A 25620-nucleotide genomic window follows, 5' to 3' on the forward strand; every position below is an offset into this window, starting at 1 on the left:
CCTCCTTCACAGTTTGGGGTTTAAGACACTTTGTTGGGTTGGGATGCAACTGCTTCATCTAAGAACTGAATAATCTATATCCACCCATCTCAGGGTTAAGGGAGGAAGGATTTTTCTGATCAAACAGAGATATATCTGTGTTGTGTTTGTTTGTGGGACTTTTCTAGGACCTCAAGTATTGTAAAATATGATGTAGGTGCTTTCACAGCCAGCTCAGTATTGACACATGCCATGGGATACATCTAGCAGTTCCTGGGACCTGCCTATCCCTTCACATTTAAACTCTGCAAGCACCAAAAGTGGTTCGTTTGGAGATAATTCATGCCTTCTCCTTCCCTCAATCAGAATCACCCAGTGCAAAGCAAGAATACAAATGATAGAGAGCTTCCTACCCCTTAAAAATTTGCCACCAGGTGGGAACTACCTCTTGAGAAAACAAAGCATTGTGCTAATCACCTGAAATCCTGCCACAAATGCCTTTACTTGCTTTAACACTAACTAATTATTCTTTGACCCCTCCTGATTGAAGAGGAGCTGTATGCATGATTTCCATGATAGAAACAGATGGTCTACCAAATAGCATTAGCTTCTTCTTAGGAGAACAATTTATATTTTAATTTAGTTCCCAATTATTCTTAATAAGGAAGAAGAAAGGCTTCCAGCTGAAGCACCACATTTCTTTGAAACCTTCAAGGAAGTGACTAGAAAGGCATGTTTTAAAATGAAGCAGTTACACTCAATGTTTGTTCAATGCAAAGAGTCAGCACTTCCTATTCAATGTCTTCCCAACTGCCCCTGAGGATCAAAGTCTTTTGAATGATTGCCTGTCCATTCAAATCATTAATAGATGATCACTGGCCCCTCCAGTGCTACAGTAGCTTGTAATTTCTTGCATGAAAGGGAAAATGCAGCCTTAAATGGGTATATTTCAATGTTTTTATGCATATTTAAAGGAGGATTTTTTTAAAGTGTTAACCGATAGAAAAAAATATACATAAAAGTGGCAAGGCTTATCTGAGGAGCTGACTGCTTAAATACCTTTGGTAATTTCCTTTACCATTTACACCAAATTCAAATAAAATAGCAGGTGGAAAGATTGACCTCAGCAGCATTTGGCTGCTATTAGGCAGCCTACTGCAACAAAGAAACTTATTTCAGCCCTCAAAGCTCAGGTAAATTTGGTGTAAAACATGCTCAGGCCTTTCTCAGTAATATAAAATTTTGCCTTCTAGATATCCTTTCTGGCAGAGACCATATTAAAACAAATATTACTGAGGTATTTCTTCAAGATCAAAATCAATTATAAGATGGTCCCACTATACCTCTAAATGGAGTTTTAATTTGTGTATATAATATTAGAAATAATGGTTTTCCCATTGGGGTACTCACTTCAATTAGAGAAATGAGGACAGGCAGCGCTACCAGAGGGCCTCTTACCCTGCATTTACTAAAATTCTGGGCTAGCCTGTTGTGGACAGTGTAATTTTACAAATGCCCTTTCATTACACACATATAAACTGTGAGGCACTAATTAAAAATGGTGTAATTTACAGAGCTAAACACACAAGCTCTCACATGCTTCCTTCCTTGTTATCTCAACTAGAAATCTTTCAGAAAATCTGCCTTCCAAAAATAACACAATAAATTAAGTTAAAAACCACAATTTGTTGTGCAGAAGTCACAAAATATATCTCTCTTCTTCTAAATCCCCATCACAACAGAGGTGGGACGAGAGTTTAAATCAAATATCCCAGTTTAAGCATGAAGATCTGAATACTGCTGTAGAATTTGATGTGTGAGCTATTTCTCAGATGGCTGCCTGCTCATCTGTCCTTCTGAACATGAACATGATTTTATTATAGAAAGACAAGTAAATGTCTTTGAGACCATTGCTTGTGTTTTAATCCTAAAATCAGCTGAAAACGGTATTAGTGTTATTAGTCACAATACACATTCCAAAAGCACTAGAGCCCCAGTTGGGTTGTGCTAGTTGATATAAGAAAAATTAACAAAATGACAATCTCAAAATCCCTTGATGTCCAAAGCACAAGTCTAACTTGAGCTTTACTTAGCCTAAGTAAATCTAGTGATTTCAAGAGGATGACGGAGGTGTTTCAAGTTCAGAACAAATTTATACATTTTGTAGATCTGGGCCAGAGTGCTCATCAGTATTATCAAAACTGAGACCTAAAGCAGAATTCTATCAGCCCTGAGCCTACTGGAAGAGATATGAAGAAAATTTAACTGTACATGTGTTCAGGAACATTTTGTTGTTTTAGCTGCTCTGGATGAAAAAAGCACAAGTATGTTAAAAGCAGGTTAAGAATGTTTTAATTTATTTTCTAGTTTTTTATTTATATTTACCAGAAAATACAAACACTGTTCCAATTTGGAAAGGGGGAAAATAAAATCTTTTTATATTCCTGTACAAAAGCTTGGCAAATGGATACAAATGCACAGTCTGAGAAAGCCAATAAAGTGGGTGACACAGCACAATTAACAACACAATAATTTTTGTTCTGTCCAGAGACCATGCGAAAAATCTACCACAATACTTTCAGGTGCTATAAATCTAAATGAATGGTTCAGATCAGTGTGAAAAGCTCTTAATAACAAAACTCAACACAACCTGATGATTTGTTCCCTTGCACTTAGAACTAAATCCAGCACAAAAAATAAGGCAAGTGCTAGCAAGTGCAACCCACAATGTTCTAGAAAGACCCACAGCCATCATTATTTAATTTTACCTAAAAAAATGCATTTACTAAAAAAAAACCCCTTTAAGTTTGCCAAGTCAAGCACTCAAAAATGAGGAAAGAACAGAATTAAGATTGCTTTTGTGATTTTACACCAGCCCTGTATGCATATGTACTCTGTAATAGCCTTTAATTCCCTCATCACAGGCTATTTTTTTCCACTGGCCCAATGCTGAGCAGAACAATTGCACAGAAATTACCACTCAACCCTGGCAACTCCAGCATTGTAGCACATTCAATTGCTTTCTAGGGATGCCATATGTGCAGTCTGCTTGGTAGCAGTAGGAGGGGGTTGGAAAGAGAAGGAATACACTTTGCATAGACAATTTTGCTACTGCACTCTACTAACTGGGTCCCTACTGAGCATGTGTGAACTCAGATTTTCTAGTTTTGTGGTAGACAGCTTGGGGTGGAAAAGAGATGTGATAAACTACACACCATTGCTTCTTCTCCCTAATAAAAAAAAAAAAAAAAAAAAAAAAAAAAAAAAGAGGTGTCATAATCATTACCTCAGTACTTCTGCTACAGAAATAGAAAACACCAGTAGATCCAACAGCAGAATTTTGCCTAAATGAGTAACATGAGTGACCACATCAGCTGGTGGATCCAGACCCCTACTCTCACATCTATTTAGGATATAGTATCACAGAATCATTAAAGTTAGAAAAGACCTCTAAGATCATCAAGTCCAACCACTAACCCAGCACTGACATGTTCACCATTAAATCAGTCTCCATCTGCCACATCCATGTGCCTTTTGAACACTTCCAACCATGGTGATTTCACCATAGGCAGCCTGTTCCACTGACAATCCTTTCAATGAAGAAACCTTTCCTAATATCCAATCTAAACGTTCCCTGCTGTAATTTATGGACACTTCCTCTGGTCCTCTCACTGGCTGCCTGGGTGAAGAGGCTGACCCCCACCTGGCTACAATTTCCTTTCAGGGAGTTGTAGAGAGATGTAAGGTGTGCTTGAGCCTCCTTTTCTCCTGGCTAAACACTGCCAGCTCCCTTCAGCTGCTTCTCATCAGACTTGTTCTGCAGCCTTTCCTCACCTCTGTTGCCCATCTCTGGACATGCTCCATCCACCACCTCAATGTCTTTCTCGCAGTGAGAGGCCCAAAGGTTCCCTTGTGATAACTTAGGCCATGATAATTTTGGTTCATCATTAAACACAAATGTATCAAAGTGCTTGCTTGGGGAACCAGAACACTGCTTTCCCCAGCTTCCCCAAAGACAAAGTTGATAGCAGTGAATTAAACAGTGTTACTTAATAGTCTTGTGATAATGACTTAAGATAGTAACTACTTGTTAGATACTAACATTTATTTGTTAGAAAGAACTCTAAGGTGGTACTGGTTCTGGTCAGCCAATACCTTCTAAATTCCTGTGCACCTTTCACCTAGCAAGGACCAGAGATCATTCTTAATAGACAATTGGGGTCTGAATAACCTTAACAGTAGAGAAATAAATGTATCCCTTCTGGAGCAGATAGGTACCTAGAGTGTTCCCAGGCACGTGTTCCACAACCTGGAGTATCCCATGATACAGTCTGACTAGGGAAGGTATACTAAAATAAATAAATAGTTACTAACCACCAAGATTAATGCTGTTCAGAATATCATTATCCTTAGATTGAAGGATTTTATTTTTTTTTAACTGAAAGCCTCAAGAAACTCTTTTGATGCTTAATTTCATTATAATTTCTGCCATAATTAAAAAGGATTCTGCTCCATTGATACTCCAATTAGATTTTCTTTTGAAATACTTAAAGTAAGCATAGTCATCATCTCTGCCAAACTGCCTGGTTCTGCATTTCTTTTTAGAGTCCCTGCATAACAAAGTGATGCTGCAGTGGTACTGGGCAAGCAAGGTGAGATGTTGCTGTTGTGTCACCTGCTACCATATTTGAAAACAGCCAACATATCCTGTTCTCATCATCTGTCTAGGCAAGAGCTTCTGAGTGCAATAGGGACAGGTTTGGAAGTTAAGGTATGATACAATCAAATAGAGAAAAAGCCAGGAAAAGCTGGAGATGAGAGGTGAATTTATAAGTTAGCACTGAAACACAAAGATTCAACAACCTCTACCTATACAGCACCAGATCCTACTATCTCAAAGGAAAGTATGTTAAATGGATGGTCCTTTCGTAGTTAGCTTAAAAGTTTCAGCATAAACAGTAGTTTGAAATCTGGACAAAGAGGAAAAGAGTGGATAGGACTTTCTAGTCATTATTTTACAGGTCATCTAGGATGCTACCTGGGCAGTATACTTAACAACACCCCTCCCTATAAAGATGTCTATCTACTACATAGCTCAACTTTAACTACAGGTAAAAACCTTAAGAGAATGCATTGCTGCACATGCTCAATAGAAATGTATGAGCAGCCTGCAAAGCAGGCTTTGAAGCTATCTTTTAATTTATGCCAGAAAAGGATGGGAAAGAAACACTGAACTATAACCGAGGAGCATTTTTCACTGCCAGTGACATCCCTAATTGAGATTACTCTATGACTAGTTACCCACAAAAATGTTTGGTATTTAAAAACATGGAAAAAAGTGCCCATTACAGGAAACAATTCTTTCTGTCTCCACTTAACTGCAATTGAATTACATTATTTCACACTAATTAGTCTGAAATAAAAACATGGACTCAAGGAGAACTCCTTCCTCGAGACATATAAAGATCAAAAAAACTGATTCTTTTTCAGCATCTGTGTGCAAAGGTCAATCTAAGTTGTGAATTGAAGATTATAGCAGCACATCTGTGCCACTGTCATAAAGACAAGGCCAGCACTTCTTGAGTTAGCCTGCTGTTATTTTCTTTTCTGGGGGCTTACAGCAACTATAAAACCTCACTAAAAACAACTGACAAAAGCTTATGGGTTGAGAACCCGTATCTTACCATTTAATGAAACCAGATGGAATTACATGAATTTCTCCTTGTATGAAAGATACTTAATTTTATGGAATGACCAGACATCTAAAGGGCCAACTAATGTGTGGTTTCATAGCACACTCCCAGATGCAGACTCCCAGATTGGATGGAGCCCTGTGGATACACAGCAGCAACCTGCTTTCCACTGGTTAAATCATCAGTTATATTGGTGGTCTGCTTCTGAATGGAAGTCATTCTTCCAATGATCCCACAATGATGAAAGAGGAACAGGAGAAAAGGACAAAAGGACCTCTTCAATCAGTGTCAAAATAAAACAATAAGCAGAAATAAAAAAAATAATATATTAAAGGCAGAACAATAGGGAAACGGAGAGTAATCTATATAAATCTGAAGCTATGGAGAGAGGCAAAAAGAAGCTGAGGACACCAAGAAAAAAATACATGTCTTGATAAAAACTCACAGAACAATAGAACTTTTTTTTAAGTGCACTGAAACCTAGCAAAATGAGCAGCAATATTGATGGAGATAGGGAAATTGCTAATAATGTTGCAGTAAAGACTAAAGTGTTCAGTAAGAATTTTTGTTCTAGTTTTTGAAAATAACTACAATAATGCAATCATTTCACAAGAAATAGTTTTTTTCCAGTCCATTAATAACCAGGAATTATACTGAACTACATCTAGTTAAGGACAAACATTTTTAAATCTGCAGGCTCATTTAACTTGTACCTACCTAGTAAAGAAGAAGGAAGAATCTAACTCACTGATTAATACTGAATCACCTACCAAGAAATTAGAACAGGATAACTGCTCAATACAAATATTTAAGAAGGGAAAAGGACAAGGATGCAAGTCACCTGGTTTGGGTAGTCTGATATCCATTACAGACAAAATAATGGAAAACACAGAATTGAACTGATAGAGAATAAATAAAGTGAACATGTGGTATTTCAGGCCAACCATATTGCTTTTCTGAAAAACAGATCTTGAGAAACAGTCATTCTTTGTCAAGATTACGGTTTAGTAAGACATTTGATTTAATTTGATGTGATTTAAACAAACAAGCATTTTTCCAGGGTATAGGGACATGCATATATATATTTAAAAACTAACTGAAAGACATTAAAATTATCATTGCTGGTGATAACAACCATGTTGCAATTTCTTGTGAAGTTCAATAACTGATAGCTGGTCCAAAATTATTCAACATTTGCATCAGTGTTATGTAAGCAAATATAAAATCATGGATCACTAAACATGTAGATGACTCAAATACTTCAATGAGAAATACAATGAGGAGGGCAGAACAGAAAAATAGAAGACCAGGGCAGTAACTAAATTTGAATGACTAAAATAAAAAGTGTCAATGGTCAGCCTATAGACTTTGGATAATGGACTGCAAACTGTGTCCATAAGATGGGACACTGGAACTGGAAAGCAGAGAGAGCAAATGACTTAAGGAGTAAGCACAAGAAGATGCTGTACAACAATATCCTAATGTAACTTTTATAGCCCAGAAAGACCTAATGAGATGCTTACACATATAAGCTGGGAGAAAGCTAGCTGAAGTAGATATGTGACTTACCTATGTAAAACAGGTAAATAGCTGGAGTTTGCTGGGCTTCAATATGCAAAGAGGTCAGCCTGCACAATGTGACAGTTTATGGATATAACATATTAAAAATTGGGAAAATAATTTAAAATTAAAATTATGGGAATTCTTATCCTTCTTTCTGCCTCCAATAAACACTGAATTAGCTGAGAAAAAAATGTAAACTTGACCACTATATTTATCACTGTAGACTCTGAAGACATACTAACCACTTTGCAAAGCAGAAATTTTGCTGCCAAGTTCAGAACATATTGTCATCACATGGAATATCTACATTTTAGTACTTCCCAGCTTCCACAGATTGGGCAAGTCTGGCAAAATTAGAAGGTCTGTAGTATTTTCTGTTCTATGTTTCCAGTAATATTTTCTTGCAGCAGTGTCTCTCCTTTGTTCCCAGAAAGGGAAATGAAGCTGGTGAAGGGTCTAGAGAGCAAGTCCTATGAAGAGTGGCTGAGGGAGCTGGGGGTGTTTATCCTGGAGAAAAAGAGCCTCAAATGGGGACCTTATTGCCCTTTACAGCCACCTGAAAGGAGCTTGTAGCCAGGTGGGGGTCAGCTTCTTCACCCAGGCAAGAAGTGGCAGGACAAGAGGACACAGTCTCAAGCTGTGCCAGAGGACGTTCAGGTTAGACAACAGAAGAATTTCTTCATGGAAGCGTTGTTAAGCGTTGGAATGGCCTGCCCAGGGAGGTGGTGAAATCACCATGCCTGGAGGTGCTCAAAAAAGAACTTGATATGGCACTTTATGCTGTAGTTTATTTGACATTGTCAAGTTCCACCGAAGGTTGGACACGATGATCCTAGAAGTCTTTTCCAGTCTAAGTGATTCTGTGATTCTTTCAAAAGCATATCCACCATGATGTATTTCTCTGATCACAACACTTTTAATGTCAGGTTACAGATCTTATTTAGATGGAAACAGTGAATGGTCTTTAATGGAGCTTCTATGGTAAGGTTTATAACACCCATCTGAATGAACTGATCTTCACAAGAATATCTTTAAAGTGGCATCTTGTACCTTTAGCACCTTTATTTTAAAGCACAGTAGTGGATAAATCACTTGTAGTTCCTACGCTCTAAATTATAAAGCTAGGAGTGGCTGCTATCCAAAAAGACACTGGAAAATTCAAAATAAAAAAAGAAAAGATGCATACAATCACCTAATAATACAAAGAGCTCTTGTTGACTTTGCAGGTGATAGAAAATAAAAGATCTATGTTGTAATTCATACAACCACGTACTTAAAGCTGCGGCAAAAGACAACCAAAAAGGCAGAAATGTATAACTGAATGTAACACACTGGGGTTTTGATTTGCACAGAATCCTAAAATGCCTTGGGCTGGAAGAGACCCCCCCCCAAAAAAAAGGCCATCTAGTTCTAACCACCCTGCCATGGGCAAGCACACCTACCACTAGACCAGGTTGCTCAAAGCCACATCCAACCTGGCCTTGACCTCTTCCAGGGATGGGACAGTCACAACTCTGGCAACTCATGCCAGTGCCTCACCACTCTCACAATGAAAGATTTCTTTCCAGTATCTATCTAAACCTTCTCTCTTTCAGTTTAAGGCCACTGATTTAATTTTGTGTCTTTCTTGTTTCTCTGATAATTACTCTCGATGTGTGCATGCATATTGAGAGGGAGGTGGGGCTGAAGCATTTGAGTCACTATTTCATTGTGGGATCCGGCCAGGGAAAGTTTACTTTGCCAGATTCCCTGAGGCAGTTTTCCTGAGCTCACTTCTACTCACCAGCCTCTTGTAAACTTCACAATGCTGGTTCTCTAACATAGTGAAGTGCGACTGAGGTGAACAGAGCCCTGTGACCCTCCCAATCTCTTTGGTATGGAACAAAACATGCATAAAGATTTCTGCAACTTCATGCATTTTTGAGTAGTCAGACAGAAACTCAAGTTCATGGCATCTCTCCATGAGATTGAGACTATTTTCATGCCTTAGCCTTTGTGAGAAAATTTACAGGGACAAAATTTGGGGTGCAACGACATAAAAGATCATTCAAAACTGGATTGAAGAGTTAACATCTGTCATGATTTATATTCTATCTTCAGTCAGGTCCATTTCCAGAACCAAGAATTTATAAAAATATATGCAGATTTTTCCAGTTCCTGTTGCAGGCACTGGGCCCAATGCCATTGACTCTTGACTGCATTTGAACCTGTGCTGAAGGAAATGCAGTTGTTCCAGTGTAAGAGCAGCATGTGCACAAGAAGAGTAAGGCCTGTGTTTTCTAAATGTCAGGGGTATAAAAGGAAGAGCTATATGTCATTTAAACTGTCCTGCTTAGTGAGAGACTGGCACTAACCCTCTTGCCCCACCAATGTTTGTCTGCATTTGGTACAATAAGAACCAGCTTTAATAGAAAAAAACAAAACCCCACATATTCAAGTACTGGTATACAGGAAAAAATGGTAGTGCTGGCTTGTGATGATGGTCCCCTCTCAACCAGTGTCTTGGAATGATGTTTAACAAACATTTATAATATACAAAATAAATCACTGGTAATACTAAAGTACCTTTTAGAATGGATATGACATTTTTATTGATTAAGGGTAAAATTAAATAAATGAGTTTGCAGTCACTGAGTGATTAGACCACAGTGATTTTGTGAAGATGTGAAAGAATCAAGAAAGGACCTCAAAGCTCTGTTTGAGATAACAGATTGACTTCATAACATGAAGGCTTTGCTTGAACAGATTGTTTAGCTCCCACTTCTGCCTTTTTTCCAAAGACAAGATGGACATAGAAAACATTCAAAGATTTTGATTTACAGTCCTTGTAAATCAATAGAACAAATGTCAACAGTAGCAAAATAGAACTAAACCTAGGATCAGAAAAGGAGTATTAAAAGCATAAAGTGAAAGTTGCCTGTTGGCAGGGTAATAAATTGTTTTATATTTTAATGTAAATAAAATCCTTAATATGAATGTATGATTAATAGATATGGATCAGGTTTAATAATTAAACATTAGCAACTTTTCCTATTCATCTCTTACCATGTAAACACCATGGTAATTGGTACCCTATACATCCACTGGTAACTAATTAGAATTCTAAGAGCTTTGGAGAGCTGCTTTAAATCGGGTTTGCTCCATAGCATCAAAGAATCATGGACAAACTGAGCTAAAGTTAGCTTTTGGGGTGATTCTTAGAAAATAAAAAGAAAGACACTTTATAAAATACATCACAGTCCTAGCACACTTTTACTGTCAAAGCATTTGCCTGCAGCAAGCAACACTGTTATTCAAGTGAAGCTGCATCTGTACAGAGTTCAAATGAACACAGAGCTGAAAAGTAGAGAGCTCTGACTCCAATAAAAAGGAAAGACTGTTTTGGCTTCATAATATATTTTCCAGCCCTAGCTTTAATCTAAATCAAATGCCCATCTTTCTTGCTGCTCATGCAATGCAACCGCAGCACATGCTTAAGTATAGGAAAATTGCAAGTGCCTAACAACATCAAATTGTACTTCCATCTAGTCTGGAATCTACATCAGGCAGAGGATAATAACTTCTGTTTAAACAGGCAGAAACTATTCTCCATCACTAATTAATTCAGAAACTGTTCCACAGACCTAGCCAAACAGCTGCTGGGCATGGAGATCTGGACAATCAAACAGCTATTTTCTGTTTCTAAACTTCCCCCCAAGCAGTACAGCAATGTCAGAGACTCTTTACAATGTTCTGCTAGCAGGTCTGGCATCTACAAGGTACAGGAACTGCTGGCAAAGTATTAGCATAGCAACATACCTCGTGGGATTCTCTCTGCCATTAGAATCTTGCTAGAAACTAGCCCTCCAAGGCACAACTCAATGCTATGCAGACCCCATCAAATCCCAGCAAAAGCCATAAAAATTTTTCTTGTCTAGCTGTCTATTGAATGGACATTCCTAAAATGGAGAATTCAATTTTAAAGTCATGTCTCTTCAGGAACTCCTGAAACAGCAAATTTGCAGGGCAGTTCTGAGCTGCTCAAAGAGGCCTTTGATTTCAGTGTTTCCACCACTTGAATGTTGCAGCCCTCATGTACCCCTGCTTTTCTCCTTGGTGCTCTCACCCCATGAGTCAAGCTTCTGTGGTGCTCATGGGATTTGCATAAGCTGTGTGTGTGCAAAACACTGATGAGCACTGTAGCCACTGCCTTAGTGTGGTGTCTGACTACTTGATAAGGGGGCAACAAGTCAATCAAAAGCTGGTTAATTCAAATGAAAACCAGCTTTTGGGGTTTAATACACTCTCTCATATTTTGTTCGTCATTATCTCTCCAGACCAGTGACTCAGCCCTGTAAAATCTTCACCTTGATCACAGTGTTGACACATGACAGCAGCCATTCAGCTGCCACAGACATCTATTTATGTCTCGTCTCCTCATTTTGGAACAGCCCAGCAGGATAAATGAACCTCAGACTGCTAAATGCTGTAAGAACGTACATGAAATAACAGAAGCTCTGCCTTTTGGCCTCAAACAAATGATTTAGCAAGTTCTCCAGGTGAATTTCAAAAAAGGAACTGGCTTCAGCAAAAAACTTCAGAAATGACCAGTGCCTTGTTGTTTCCATGCAGCTCTGGCTGCCTCAGATGGGCACCCACCACAGCTGTGTCTGAGTGTCTGTCACACAGGAAGTACTGCCCGAGGCAGAGTCTCTTCTGTAATGTCTTTAGCTCCACACCGCTATGGACAGGAAAGGGCTGCAGTTTTTAATATTTAAACACAGGACTGTGACATGCCTGATGCTGCAAGGAACATCCTGAAGGTCTAGACACCACTCTGAAGTATTTCCACTATCTGACCAGTGTACAGAAAGAAACAGACTGAATGCCAAGCTGCTGCCATGGGACACAACCTAAAGTCCATTCACTTAAATGGGAACCTTTCCAATGACCCCAGTTTGCCCTGGAGGATGAAAAAGGTCATTAAAAGAAAATTTCTGTGGTTGTTTTAATTGACAAAAGCAGATGGAAAGCAGACAAGTTCCCAATTCTCTCAGACTGCTATACAGATTAGACCTTATACTCATGACTAAGTTATAACTTACCACTCAGACTCTCCTCATGGCACTGAAAAGAGCAAGGCACTGCTTACATGAGAAAAAGTATCTGTAAGACAATGCAATTATGCAAATATGGTGGGGGGAACCTCAAACTGGAGGAAAACCAGTAATGTGTCTGCAAGCAGACCACATTACTTAGAATGATAAGTAAGTTCCCGTTAAGAATTACATAGTTCATATCAAAATGCAAAACATCTCAGTTTAACTTAGTGAAAGTACAAACATTTTGACTCCCTCATTCATTTCTTTTCTTTTGGGTTAGGTGATACAATTCTCATCTGCAACTTGACAGGATGTAAAAAATAATTACAAATGAAAAGGTTATTCATAATTTTTAAATGAGTTAATTAGTAAACCCCGCCAGAGTCACTCATTACAGTAATTAATAATTGATTATACGTGAAATTAAACACAATTTTTCATCAAAATCTAATTAAATATCTGCCTTTTTTCTCGTTGCTTAGAACACTGGGTCTGGTAGAGACAATCTTTGCTAAGTATGTTTATGCTGAACTGAACTATTGGATTTGATTTTTAATAATTGGTAGTTCCTTTAGAAATTAGTAATTATGACCCTTAATTACAGTGGTTCAACCTGCTCAGCATTTCTGGCACCTTGCCAGCCATCCGTGGTATCTGGCAAATGCCAGCAAATTCAACTGAATGGAGAGGATAAAAAGGATGGGAGGGCACTCAGTGGACCTTCCTTTTAACAACATTAACTGCGGTTTTAAGCAGGAGTGTGGTTTTTTTTTTGTGAACTCTGAGACAGGGCTCTGAGTTGGAGAGTGGCAAAGCAAACTCTTCTCCATCTATCAACCAGCACACATCTCCTCCTCCAGAATGAACTGGCACTGCTAGGCTGAGCTGAAATGATTTTCCTCTGACACACAGAGATAATGTCCAAAGGAACCATGTTCAGGACATAAGGAGAATACCAGACAAATGAGAAAGGCGATTCCAAATGTACATAGTAAATGATGAAAACTGACTGCATAGTTCATCAAACTGCTGCTGATTTAATGTTGGTTAATTAATCATTCCTGCTCCTCTTACAGGAGACATAAAAGTGACCAGAGTATGATGCAAGGCAGAAGTGGAAAAGTATCAGTCATTAAAGAAGTATATATGAAAGGAACACAGTAAAAGCAATCCTTCGTGGTGGTGCTAATTATATTCATGTAAAATGAAAGCAAAATCTTTCAATCCAGACTAAGATTTGTAATTCTAACCACAAGCTTTTATATTAGATCATTAGTGTTCAGGAAATCACAGCAAAATCAAAAAGACTCATTCATGCCATGAGAAATGGGCTTTTTTACCCATGATCACATCTAAAAGTGTCTGACAACCGGAGTTTGCACCACGGACAGTTTAACATAGAAATCTATGAATGGACTTCCTAAAGACATTTATAACACACATATCAAACAGAACTGAAGAAAAAGTAATGGTAACATTCTGACTTTACAGGCTTCAAAGAACTGCTTTCCTTCTAGCAGTTCCATCACTTTTGCAACACACACTAAGAATGCATTTTTGCAATGAACACTGACAAGCCTCATAAACCAAAGAAATTCAGATCACTCGCAGTTCAAGAAAAATCCATTGCTTTTCCACCCAAGATGCAAATTTCACCAGAACCACCTACTCTAAAAGGTCTCTGCTGAACCACAGTCCCAACCCAGTCCTTCTCCGTCCTCCTGGTCACCCTGTGAACTCCAGTATAACTAGTTACATGCCCCTGAAACAGGTGTGCCAGCAAATGATAGAATTAAACCACATTTTTGTGTATCAGGATCTTGGTTCTGACCCTGTCCTATTAAAGTCAACGCTGACAGACCTGGATGTGACTGGGATTTGGACATGGACCTCACCACCAGTTCTAATGGGATGCTTGCAAAAACCTGGGGGCTTTGCCTCACTCCAGGTACACTTTCCTGTGCAGAATGTAAGCAGTCCATAATACTGAAGGGAGCACAACTCCCTCATACGACTCATGTTTTACTAAGCACTTCTGGATTTGTGACAGGTGTTAAGCTTCCTACCACAACACTGTAACACAAACAAGTCAATATATGCCTTATTTCCTCATCACTTTGTACCACAGTCTTGACCCTCTGTTTCCCAAACATTAGCAGTATGGGAGGGTTTGTAGAGAAATGAAACAAAAAGAAGAAAAACAAGCAGCAACAAGCTTACCTATGAAATAGGCCAGCAGGATCACCAGCGTGACTGAGATGACAATGGCACTCAGAGCAGCACATTTCCAGTTACAGTACTTATAGGGTTTCTTCAGGTTAAAGGCAGGCCTAGAAAAGGTACTTCTGGGAAGGGGCCTAGGGGGAGGTGAGTACACAGTGCTGGACGTCAGGGGATATCCCGGCGACGTTGTACAAAAAAGGGGAGAAGTGCCTCCAGGTTTGAACAGGAAGTGCCTGAGGGAAGAAAGACCAACATCAAGTGACTCCTCACACAAATTGATGCTTAGGGACTTGTGGGGTGGGAGAATGGCGACTGCTGCCAGGACGAGGAAAGCAGCTCCACACAATGCTGGCTACGGACATGGATGGCATGCACGAAAGAGAAGAATAAAAATCAAAGGCAAGTCACACAGAGAAAAAGAAAACAAAACCAAAGAATCACAGTGCCAACAATGCCACAGAGAACTCTTCAAGAGTGGGAGTCTCCTCTGTGGAAGAGCTGGCATTAGAGTGAGATGAAAACCCCAAGCACAGCTACAACAGACTGGTGGCAGGGCAGAACTGGGAGCCTGCTCACACTCCCACAGAAATGCCCTACAGAGGCTGAAGAGTGGAGATCAGATTAAAGAAGGGAGGGTGTTTATCAGTTTATTGATCACTGCATGAGAGCGTTTTTTTGTGTGGCATCGGTGAATGGAGATGGGAAAAAAGAGCTGAAGCCATTCCATAGCACCCAAATTGTCACAGAGGGGAATATTCACACTGTCCCCATCCAGCAAATTTAAGTGTCAGACAATGGTGTGGCTAAAAGCATCAAAGTCCTGTGTATTGCCAGTGGGGGAGAGGCACCTGCTTCCATAAAGCAGTCCAGATCACCTTGGATTGAAGCCTATCTTCAAAAAAGTGTGAATTACTGTCAAAGGCAACAGCATTTCCTGTCCAGTGACACATTGGGAAGCACTGTATTTTGCTCACTATGAAAAACACAGCCTGAGAGCCAGCCCAAGAGCACCTCGGGTGAGACTCATGGAAGTCAGCATAAAAAGAACACACTGAAGCCCATGAGTTTCTGAAATGAAATGTCCCAATGGAACTTCTGTTCACAGGAAGCCTGACTTTTTCAGGTGGGACATCATGCTGCAAAAGGCATTCAAATTCTGGGAATGAAACCTGGGAAATGGAGTGGACTAATCTACTACCATGCTTCTGTAAAACAAAAATGCAGCTAGTGAGGACTGAGAAACAGCTCCAACCCCTTTTCACATTCTTCCATGGCTTATGGGGCCAGATTTTGTAGCCAGAGTAAATGCAATCAGATAATGCCAGATGAAGAGGTGACTCTATTTCCCCCATGAAGTTACCTGTGCACTCACGGGAGAAATGTCACATGCAGAAACATCACAGTGCAGAAGAGCCACCAATTCATGCAGTAAAATGTAATTATCCATAATTATCCAAAATAGGTGCCTGTAAAACTACAGACATGTTTCTACTGGTACTCTAAGAATGACTGCTGAGCATTAGAGAAAGATCCTTTATTTCTACTAATGCTCTGCATTAAAAAAAAATTACAGTAATTCAGATACTATCCCATTTTTGCAAAGTATTTAGATAGAGATGTATCTGTTCGGAAAAATGAGGCACCTGCAGTGTTCAAGTACACCAGTAAGCTCTTGTGTGAATGATGGCTACCAAACTGTGAGCTGCCAACACAAGATTCAACAGTTTTGGGACCAAGTATCAAGTCTGCAGTACATTATAACTTAAAAGTTAAGTGATCAAAATTTGTGCAAAGATGCCAGAATGGGTGGTTAAGTCAAACTCCAATGCTTGGCTTACATACACCTCTAGCAGACACTTGTCAGACAAGGTATGTGGAAGACATCAGTTTGACAAGGAAGTATCAGGCTGTCAGCATAATAAAGGTTTCAGATTTTTATGAAAATTAAATAATTTTAGTTAATATGGGAGTTGAAATTGCTGTAGGTACCTCCTAAAAATGAAATGACTTTCAAAACAGTAAGGAGATAAAAAGAAAATGGCATGCAGTGGCTCACTAGCAAATTAATGAGTCTGCCACTAGTATGTACAGGACACAATGCTCCAAGCCCCAGAAATTAATTTTCAAAGCCATATTGGAAGAGGTCAGCAATGGTGTTGCCCTTAAACATCACTGATATGACCAAATGCTTTCATGCAAGGATCATAATGACTGTACAGTAAACAGGAAGACCATGTAAGTGTCACATACCCATCATTGTAAGCACCGTCATGTCGGGAGGAGGTGAGAATGTCCATCTCAATGAGGTTGTCCTGCAATGTCTCTAGGAATGTCTGCTTTGCTATGTTTCTACATACATATGGAAACATGAATGAAGCCAGTGAGTCATGCATATATGAAGTGTGATCTTATAAACCACAATGGTTATAGTGCAGCTGTGCATGGAATTAGAATGATGGACCATATATTTATATGTATAAGATACTACACATATACATATATAGCTTTTAAAACTGTTCATTTCTTTATATATACACTATATATATGCATATACACACATATAAGCACACACGCCCATGTGCATGTATCAAAAAAGTTGATGTCTTTGTTCATTGCACATTATTTATTGCCAGTGACACATGAAACTTTCCCAACTCCTGGATCAAAAGGACCAGATTTCAATTCAGCCTAGCTGTAATCTGGTAATACTCCTGCATCTGTGTTACTGTAACTCTGAAAAGGCACAGCACAATATCTATATCCCACTGTGGCCAGTACCTTGGTAGCACTCTTGCATCTATCTTTCTTACGGATTTCCAGCAAAAATCAGCCACTCCTTTACCTTAGTCTCAGTTTTGTATTTGAGAACTTTTAAGTTTCCAATTTGATTGATCCATTTTCCTTTGTGGAATAATAACTCACTATATAGAGTAAAACATAATTTTTCAAAATGTAAACCTTGCTCAATATGAATATTGACTATCTCTTGGTGATAAGCAGATAGAAGCTAGAAACAGGTTAAGCTGTAACCCAAATTCCACCAGCAGAGTATTTGCTATAATCTGGATAATACAGGCAATAAGCAAGATACTTAGGGCCTGTGCATGCAAATCTTGGGACTGACTCTGCACATGGCAGCGGCCTTTTGCGGTATTTGTCCTCCCGGCATGTTCTTTTATGAGTCACATTTTGACCTATAAATGCTAAAGTGTTTTGTACTTTTTGAGGAGAATAGCAGGAACATAAAGAATTAACTCAGAGGCACAGCTGGGAGCAAACTGTGTCCTTCTCACCTTTGGGCTTGTTTCTCAAGACCTGGCAAAAGAACATTCTTCCCATGTTTTTTAAAACAAAATATAGTCCTAATTTTTCCCATGTCTGTTTTCAGCATCAAAACTGAATCTAAGCCTGAATGTGAATAAATCCCCAGGCAAAAACCAGTAAAGGAAACATAACATCATTGTGGCACTTTACCACATATGCAGGATTACGAGCCTAGAGAGTGTAAGTGATATGAAATCAAACAAGAATTCCTGTCAAAGAAACTAGATTCAGGTAACATGCTAAACAAAGAGAAACCAACCCTGTCACATTATACAAACCTTGATACTGTTTCTTCTAAAATGCTCTCAAACCTAAGTTTCGTTTCTACTTCCTCCTCTTGCTGCTGCTAAGGCCAGCACTTGTTTAGCTCAACTCCCTGCTTTTGGGTTGCTTTGACAGAACAGATCTACTCCTTGATCTGAATCAAAGTGACTCCTATTCATAGCTTTGGAGTAAAGTGGTTCAACATGCATGAGCTGTGTGCCATAGCACTTGAGACATCAATCCATCCCCAAGTGTTTGCGGCTTCCTCACATTCCCTGGGAATGCAGGAAAGACTGGATGTTGAGTTCAATGCAAAAAGAAGCAGCATATGTGCATGCACTGAGCATTTAATGGGTAGGAGGCAAGGCACCTGGCAACACACTAATCAATAAAAGTTCATTGTTAGTTAAAATCCATGTCAAATTGGTTCCATGAATTTCAGTTGTGGATTGTCAATAAAACACAAGAGGGGAGGGTTACATAATCTCATAATGTATGCACTTGTAACAGAGAGGTCGATGGGTCACCTGAGGGACTGATGTGTGACCGTCCTCCTCATGGAAGGCTCACAGAGTCTGCTCCTTGGAGATTACCTGTAAATCGCTGGCTTGTTACAAAACACTCTCCTTTCTCATTAGCAGTACTGGTGGCAGAAATCTGACCTTACATGATTACCATGTGAGATTTCCTGGGAATGGAAGTCTCCTGAAAACTGTTGGTTTGTCAATTAAATGTCCATCTACTTGGCATTTATTTGCTCCCACAAGATCAAATGTAAAGGAGCAGAAAGGAGGCCACAGAAGAAAGAAGACTGAGGAATAAATATGGGGGGAACTCACCTGTCAGGAGTGACTGCTGAACAAAGATCTTCTCATCACAACCTTGATAATACATGGCTTTTAAAGCAACAAAAAAGGGAGCAGACAGAAAAAGAAAGAGGAGAAAGGAGAAACAGAGAAAAGGGAGTAAAGGGAAACTAATGAAAAGGAGGGAGAGAAGAGGAGGGGCTCTTCCTCTTACAGCATACAAAGTTCTCAGATACGCTTATCTTGTCAGTTGTATATTCATGCTGCACATCTCTGCTTGCCCTTGCAACCATTATGGTTTGGAAATTTCCAAGCAGTGACAAACCAGTCTGAATTTCCAGTTCTGAAAACTGCCTGGAGTCCGTGGCAGTCAAAATCAAGCCACTTCAAATTCCGGTTAAATTCTGTAACTGCAGACACAGTCCACAGCCTGTGACAATCCTTGTTTAAAAGATGCAGCTTTTTTTTTTCTTGTGCTCTCTCTCTCTGTTGACTAATACGGGATTTAAAAAAAAAGAAAAACAACGGAAATACAATTCCATTTTCAACATGAGATTACTATAATCTCCAAACTTCACAAGCCTTTATTCTTGGATTAATGTCTCTTGGCCAGGATTTATATTTCCACATATTGGATATTTTATTCTCTTAGGTAATGGTCTTTTTTTGGTTCTAAAAATCTTTGCAGTGGAGAAGACAGGGAAGATCAGTCTTATGGAAGAAGCTGAACTGGGCATCCAAGTTTGCTAAACAGCTCTGAAGCCTGGTGTTTTATTTCTACACAAATCCCACTAAAGGAAACAGAAGACCTCTGTGTGTCAGAAGAGCTGACTGTCAGAGTGGAGGTTAGTCACAGATATACTTATCATCTATGCAGCTCAGCATCCTCTCTTTATTGATACCATTATAACACATTATATTTTCTTAATGTTGTGTAAGTGAAGGAACAGTAAGTAGTGTTCATTTGCTGTTGGCACAAAATTAAGTATTTTCCAACATGCTTGTTGTTAAAAGGAACACTGGGTGAAATTATGCCATTACAACCAGTGTGTCAAAAGCCTCACCATCAGTCTTGAAGTGACCTGTTTTCTACCAAATTAATTAAATGGTTAGATTGAGGACCAAGTACAAATGTGACTGATCTGTGATGCTAGAGTAAAATCACCAAATGATGTAGAAAGAGCCCTTCGTGCAGGTAGACCTCCAACTGCCAGTCTGATTAACAGCAATAATGTGACCAATCCAACCTGCAACAAGAGCAGTCTGCTTCAGATCTTGAAAGATTTTCATCCACAATGATTTCACAGAGAAGAAATGAGGACAGTCTTTAAGGTTTTGCACTACTAAAACAGTGTATTATCTCTTCTATAAAGAATTCACCACCTGGCTAGGAAAAGGCACAGGGCTTCCTTCAGAATTATAGAGGATTATCACAAAAGAGCTGCAGGAGTGGGACCTAAGTATTTTTAAATGTAAATTCAATAAAAATTATCACATAAAACGCAATGCTTTGGTATTTGTGCTTGAGAATTACTAACACAATATAATTACTGAAACTGTTGCCAAATCACACTTGCATTACTTGCTTATAATTTTGTCTTAATCTTTTGGATCCAGCTTCTTAGTTGAGTCTTTTTAATCAAGCAGTCACAGAGAAATTAATTATCTTTAAATGCCACAAAATGTGATATTGAGGTTGTTTTGGAAAGTTTCTGAGGGCCAGCAGATATAGTTCATTCTCAAAAAGATTGACAGATGTGCTCATTTTAAAAAAAACATTCTCTTAGCAGAAGTTGGTAAAACTGGGTACAATTTCTCCCATGATACAGCAACAGCTGCTGCTGCTCCCGAGATTGCTACAGGCAGTGATGTGACAAACTTGGACCCTGCCTCAATTGTCAGTTATTGCATGATTTTTGCTGTCTAAAATCTTGTTGGTTTGAGGAGGTGAAACAAATGAAGGAACAAAGACAAAGTTAAAACAAAGTTGATCAAGTGCACCATATTTTAGGCTTGGAAGACTTCTCTGCTGACTGAAAGACACCATGTATGGGAGGTAATGACTCCAGCATCCCCAGTGACTGCTCGGTAGCAATGGAAATTGTGAAGCAAAACCTCTGGAGAAAGCAACTGGGACTGCAAGTAGATGCACTCTCCATCAGATAGGAGGACTGAGGCTGAGGGAATGTGAGAGCTCTCTTTTCCAGAACCTAGAGAGACCCTGAACAAAGCTATGAACTAAAATGACTTGGTACGCCCTTGTCACACCCTTCAGGTGTTGCATAGGTGGAAAATGACAGCTAAATGGAAACAACATTAAATGACTGATGCTGGGCTATCCAATGTTTCATGCTTGCTGCAGCAGTGTTGAAAAACGCAGCAGCTGACCTCTCCTCATCAGCTGAAACAAGATCAACCTTTCCTGAATTATGTACTATGAAAGTACTACTTGATGAGGCACAGCTACAAGGCTAAATCTTTTCAATACATGGGCTGATTTCAGTTTTTTAAATAGGATATTGATTTATCCTACCACATAGGAAGAAAAGACATTAAAGGAAAATAAAAGAAAGAAAACCAAGAACATTTTAATCTATGATCCTGATTCCAAGTTTAAATGAGGAAAATAACCTTATGAGCAGCTGTTAAAGGCAAAATTTTTAGTTTATGAAAGAAGAGCAATTTCCTCTTCTCCTAGTACAAATAAAAAGACACAAGGAATAATAAATACAATGCAAAATGCATAAGACAAACACCAGTTCACAAACTAGGTGGCTGGCTATGCAGATGTGTGTATTTTCCATAGCATCCTGAGCATATACATTGTAAATGCTAAAGAAAGTGACCTACCTTGTCTCCAGTGGGATGTTACTGTTGAGTAACCAATTGTCCTGAGCATGGGCTGGCTCTTGAGTAGTGGCTGGCTGTTCTCCAGAGAGAGAGTGGTCCGTAGGAGCTGGGCTGGGGTTGCTGCGTGGAGTAAAGTTCCCTCTGTTCAGGGAATTGATGGAGGCTGCGTGATGCTGATTTGGAGTGTGAGCATGTGATATTGGAGGTGGTGGAGTTCGAAGTCTTGAATGATTTTGAATATTTGGAGGATGATCTAAAACATAAGTAAAATACTTTTAAGGTTTATGATTTGAGTAGCTCCATCCTGTGTTCATTTATGTGCAGACACTTCTAAATAGTATGAAGGCTGGGGTGCCACACATCCTAAATGAAACTCAAAAGGGTAACACAGCCTTGCTCCATATGTTCTAATGAGACAGCATTGATTCCTGAGCCAGCTAGAAAAAACAGTTCAGTCTCGTGCACAAAAGTTATGAAAGTTTAAGGCACTGCAGAAAGGCTGTCCTGACAGCCAAATTAACACCAATGAACAACTGCAAGTTGCACACTGCAATCTATCTGTGGCACTGATTTGTGATAAAGGATGAAAAATACAACCAGTCTGCATAGATAACATGCTAGAGGCAGTTTATGATGGATATACAGTTCCCAGAGAAGTTTGTTCTGCCCATTTTGTCCAAGAACTTCAATAGTTAAGTCAACAAGAAGACTGAGAATACATTTAATCATAATCTGGGTTTAGGGAAAGCCATAAAAGCATGTCAGGGTTACAGAATTTAACAAAATCTAATAGTTTGTACTGTTAGAAATGTACTCAAACTGAGTAAAAATGCATGTGGCATAAAATCTGAGGTATCAGGAAAATGAAACAATATACAGTGAAGGAAGATCAGTGATATGGCTACTTTGAGTACAGCTCAAAGTACTTCTGATCCAGAAGACTGAGGAAGGCAGACTGAGGAAGAAAAACACCTAGGAAAGATGAGCCTAGTGGTGATTATATCTGTATTTTTACTTTTTTTTGGCTAACCATAATGCATTTTTTCATGTTTTTTTTTTTTTTTTTGGAAATGAATAACACTAAAGTATTTAGTTTTCTAAAGATGAACTGGAAGGAGATCGATAGTTCAGCACATTCCAACGAGAAACAGGACACATCTCTCTGCTTTTAGTGGGTTCATGCTCAAAAGACATTAATACTGTGCACTGGAACAGATGGCTCAGAAAGGTTGTGCGTTCTCCCTCACTGGAGATATTTGGGAACTATATGGATACAATCTTGTGCCATGCGCTCTGGGATGGCTGGCTGGAGCAGGGAGGTTGGACCTGATGACCACTGTGGTCCCTTCGAACCTCACCCATTCTGTGATTCTGTAATACACAATACTTTTGTGATGCCTTATCTGAAAAGAGTGTCTGTCCCATTAACCTCACACTTACCAGACTTCTGCATCATGAGAAATAAACACCCATTTAGTCTCTAATTAGAGATCTCAGAACTGAACAAACTGGATGTAGTTGCAAACTACAATGAATGGTATCAGACATTTAGTGATACTTTTGAAATTTGGATTAGGACTTGGATTTAGGAGAGGAACAAGAAAAGCACTCACAGTATCTTTGTAGCTTCATAGATGGTTAAACACATTAAATAAAACATGGAGATGTGAGAAACAGCCATCCTGCCTCTCCTCACCCTGTGTTGACTCACACTGCTTCATTGTTAATTATGGCTGGTTATACTGGAACCTTATGGTGCTTGAGGTGATCTAGCAAAACAATACATGTTAGCTACAGGGGTGCCATTATTCTGACTGAACATACATTTACCTCTGGCTTTGCCAGGTTAGACATGCAAACAGAGGTATGTATTCCATAGGGAGAACTGAGTGGTTTTAGGGTCCCAATCCATTTTACCCTTAATCCCCAGAAAGGTCAGACACATATGTACTGGTCTGAAAGCAAGTTCAAAAAGAGGTCTATGCTGGTCATCTACATTTGGACAGACTAACTTTTCATGGGAATCTAAGGAACTATTAAAAAATCTGACTTAGCAAAGCATAACCAAATTTTAAAAAGCCCTATAATGCCAATAATACTGACCTCTGACTTGCACATCAGCCAGCAAATGAAAGGGAAGAACAATGAGCATGGACTGAACAGACAAGAAATATCAGAACTAAACCAGGTCTGACCTCAGCTCTGCAGCACCATGTGAATCAAAGTATCAAACTATTCTTGGACTGGGTATTACTGGGGACTGTTGTTTAGTTAGAGTCCTGACCACTGAGGCAATAAAAACAACAGTGAAGGAATTCTACTCCTGGTTTAGTTAAATTAATGAGTCTTCTCCTGCTCAACAGACAGGAAACAAGACAGGGACAGTGTATTAAATCCAGCTGAGGGAGATGAACACAAATAGAGGGTTTCCAACTTTTAGGGTTGTCAATCTATAACCATTAATAAAAACTTAATTCAGTGTGTAGAAAAATGACTTTTATATTCAGGAGAAACATACCAGAGCTTTCCAAGACCAGCTATTCAAGTTTTCAGCATAGCTCATGCCTGAGATCAATACTCTGCTACCTACAAAGGCACTAAATTGGTGGATCTTGGAATAAGCAAGAGGCCTTCTGCAAAGTTCTCCTGCTATTGGTTGACTTTTCCTTCTGGAGGCACCATTTTCGCATTGTGAGTCAGAGCCTGTTTTCAAAGATCTGTTATGTAAATTCCAATTTACACCATATTATTACAGACACATTGCAGATGCTATTATGGATAATGCTTTCGAATCAAGCAAGAATGTGTTATTTTCATTCTCTATTTTCATATCCTTCGTGATTTCTTTGCTAAGTAAAGACAGCACATCTATCTTACTCTGGTCTATGTGATTTTTCACAGGATTTTGTAGCTTGCATTTCATTTTTTTCTGACATTTAGGTAGCTTTTCCTTCCAGAATGTTTTTTATTTCATTCATATACAAATTCTGAACACTTATGTCATGTCTGAGCACTATGGAATTTAATATACCTTGACTAGAATTAGTAATTATTTCCCTTGCCTTTTAACCTTCTTTTTTTTTAATTGTCCTCTTCTCAAATTAAGGAACATTAGAAATAAGGTATAGACAAAAGCACAAGCCAGGAAATCTTCCAACTGAAAATTACTGCAGCTGGGCAGGATTTTCTTGATGCAAAAAAACCCTTAAGGTTAAGGTTGTTACCCTCTGCTGCAACCAAAACTCCTATGGAATCAAGATCAAGAAAGTCAACAAAACCAACCAGCCAACCAAACCTTTCTTGATTTCCTAAAATTTCAACTGTCCCTTATTTGAATAAGCTTGGAGAAGCTGCAGATGTTCCACTGCTGGAAGTGTTCAAGGACAGGTTGGATGGGGCTTTGAGCAACCCAGTCTAGTAAAAGGTGTCCCTGCCCATGGCAGGGAGGTACCTTCCAACCCAAACCTCTGATTTTATGATTATTAACTAGACCCACAATGTTTGAGTGATACAAATTGTGTGGCTGTACTTCCCCACAGGAAGGAGAACTTATTGCCGGCTGCAATGGTTCTCTTACATCATGTACATACGTAGATCTTACCCAGTGGGAAGATGCTCGGATCATCGGCTGTCTGTTATACAGAATTGAATTTTTACAGATCCCACCACATAGATGGGATACAGGGGAAGTCTGATACAGCTTTCTACATCTACCAGCAAGCATTTACCAGGACAACAGCACCACAGGAATTCAGAAGACTTTCTAGAGGAGGAGGACATTGTGGCCAGTGCACAAATTGTACAAGATTCCCCAAAACCTTTCTTAACCAAGTATAA

General features: G+C 39.1%; 1 protein-coding gene across 1 annotated transcript in view; it reads right to left on the minus strand.

Annotated features, from left to right (window-relative positions):
- TENM4 (teneurin transmembrane protein 4) overlaps positions 1 to 25620 on the minus strand; it is a 341874-nt gene that overhangs the window by 183097 nt on the left and 133157 nt on the right. The window contains exons 4-6 of the mRNA XM_062514903.1: positions 21784 to 22036; positions 16790 to 16888; positions 14537 to 14772 (exon numbers count right to left, since the gene is read on the minus strand). Coding sequence (XP_062370887.1) covers positions 14537 to 14772; positions 16790 to 16888; positions 21784 to 22036 — 588 coding nt within the window. The remainder of the gene's footprint in view (positions 1 to 14536; positions 14773 to 16789; positions 16889 to 21783; positions 22037 to 25620) is intronic.

Source organism: Cinclus cinclus, chromosome 2, assembly GCF_963662255.1.
Source record: "Cinclus cinclus chromosome 2, bCinCin1.1, whole genome shotgun sequence".
NCBI lineage: Eukaryota > Metazoa > Chordata > Aves > Passeriformes > Cinclidae > Cinclus > Cinclus cinclus.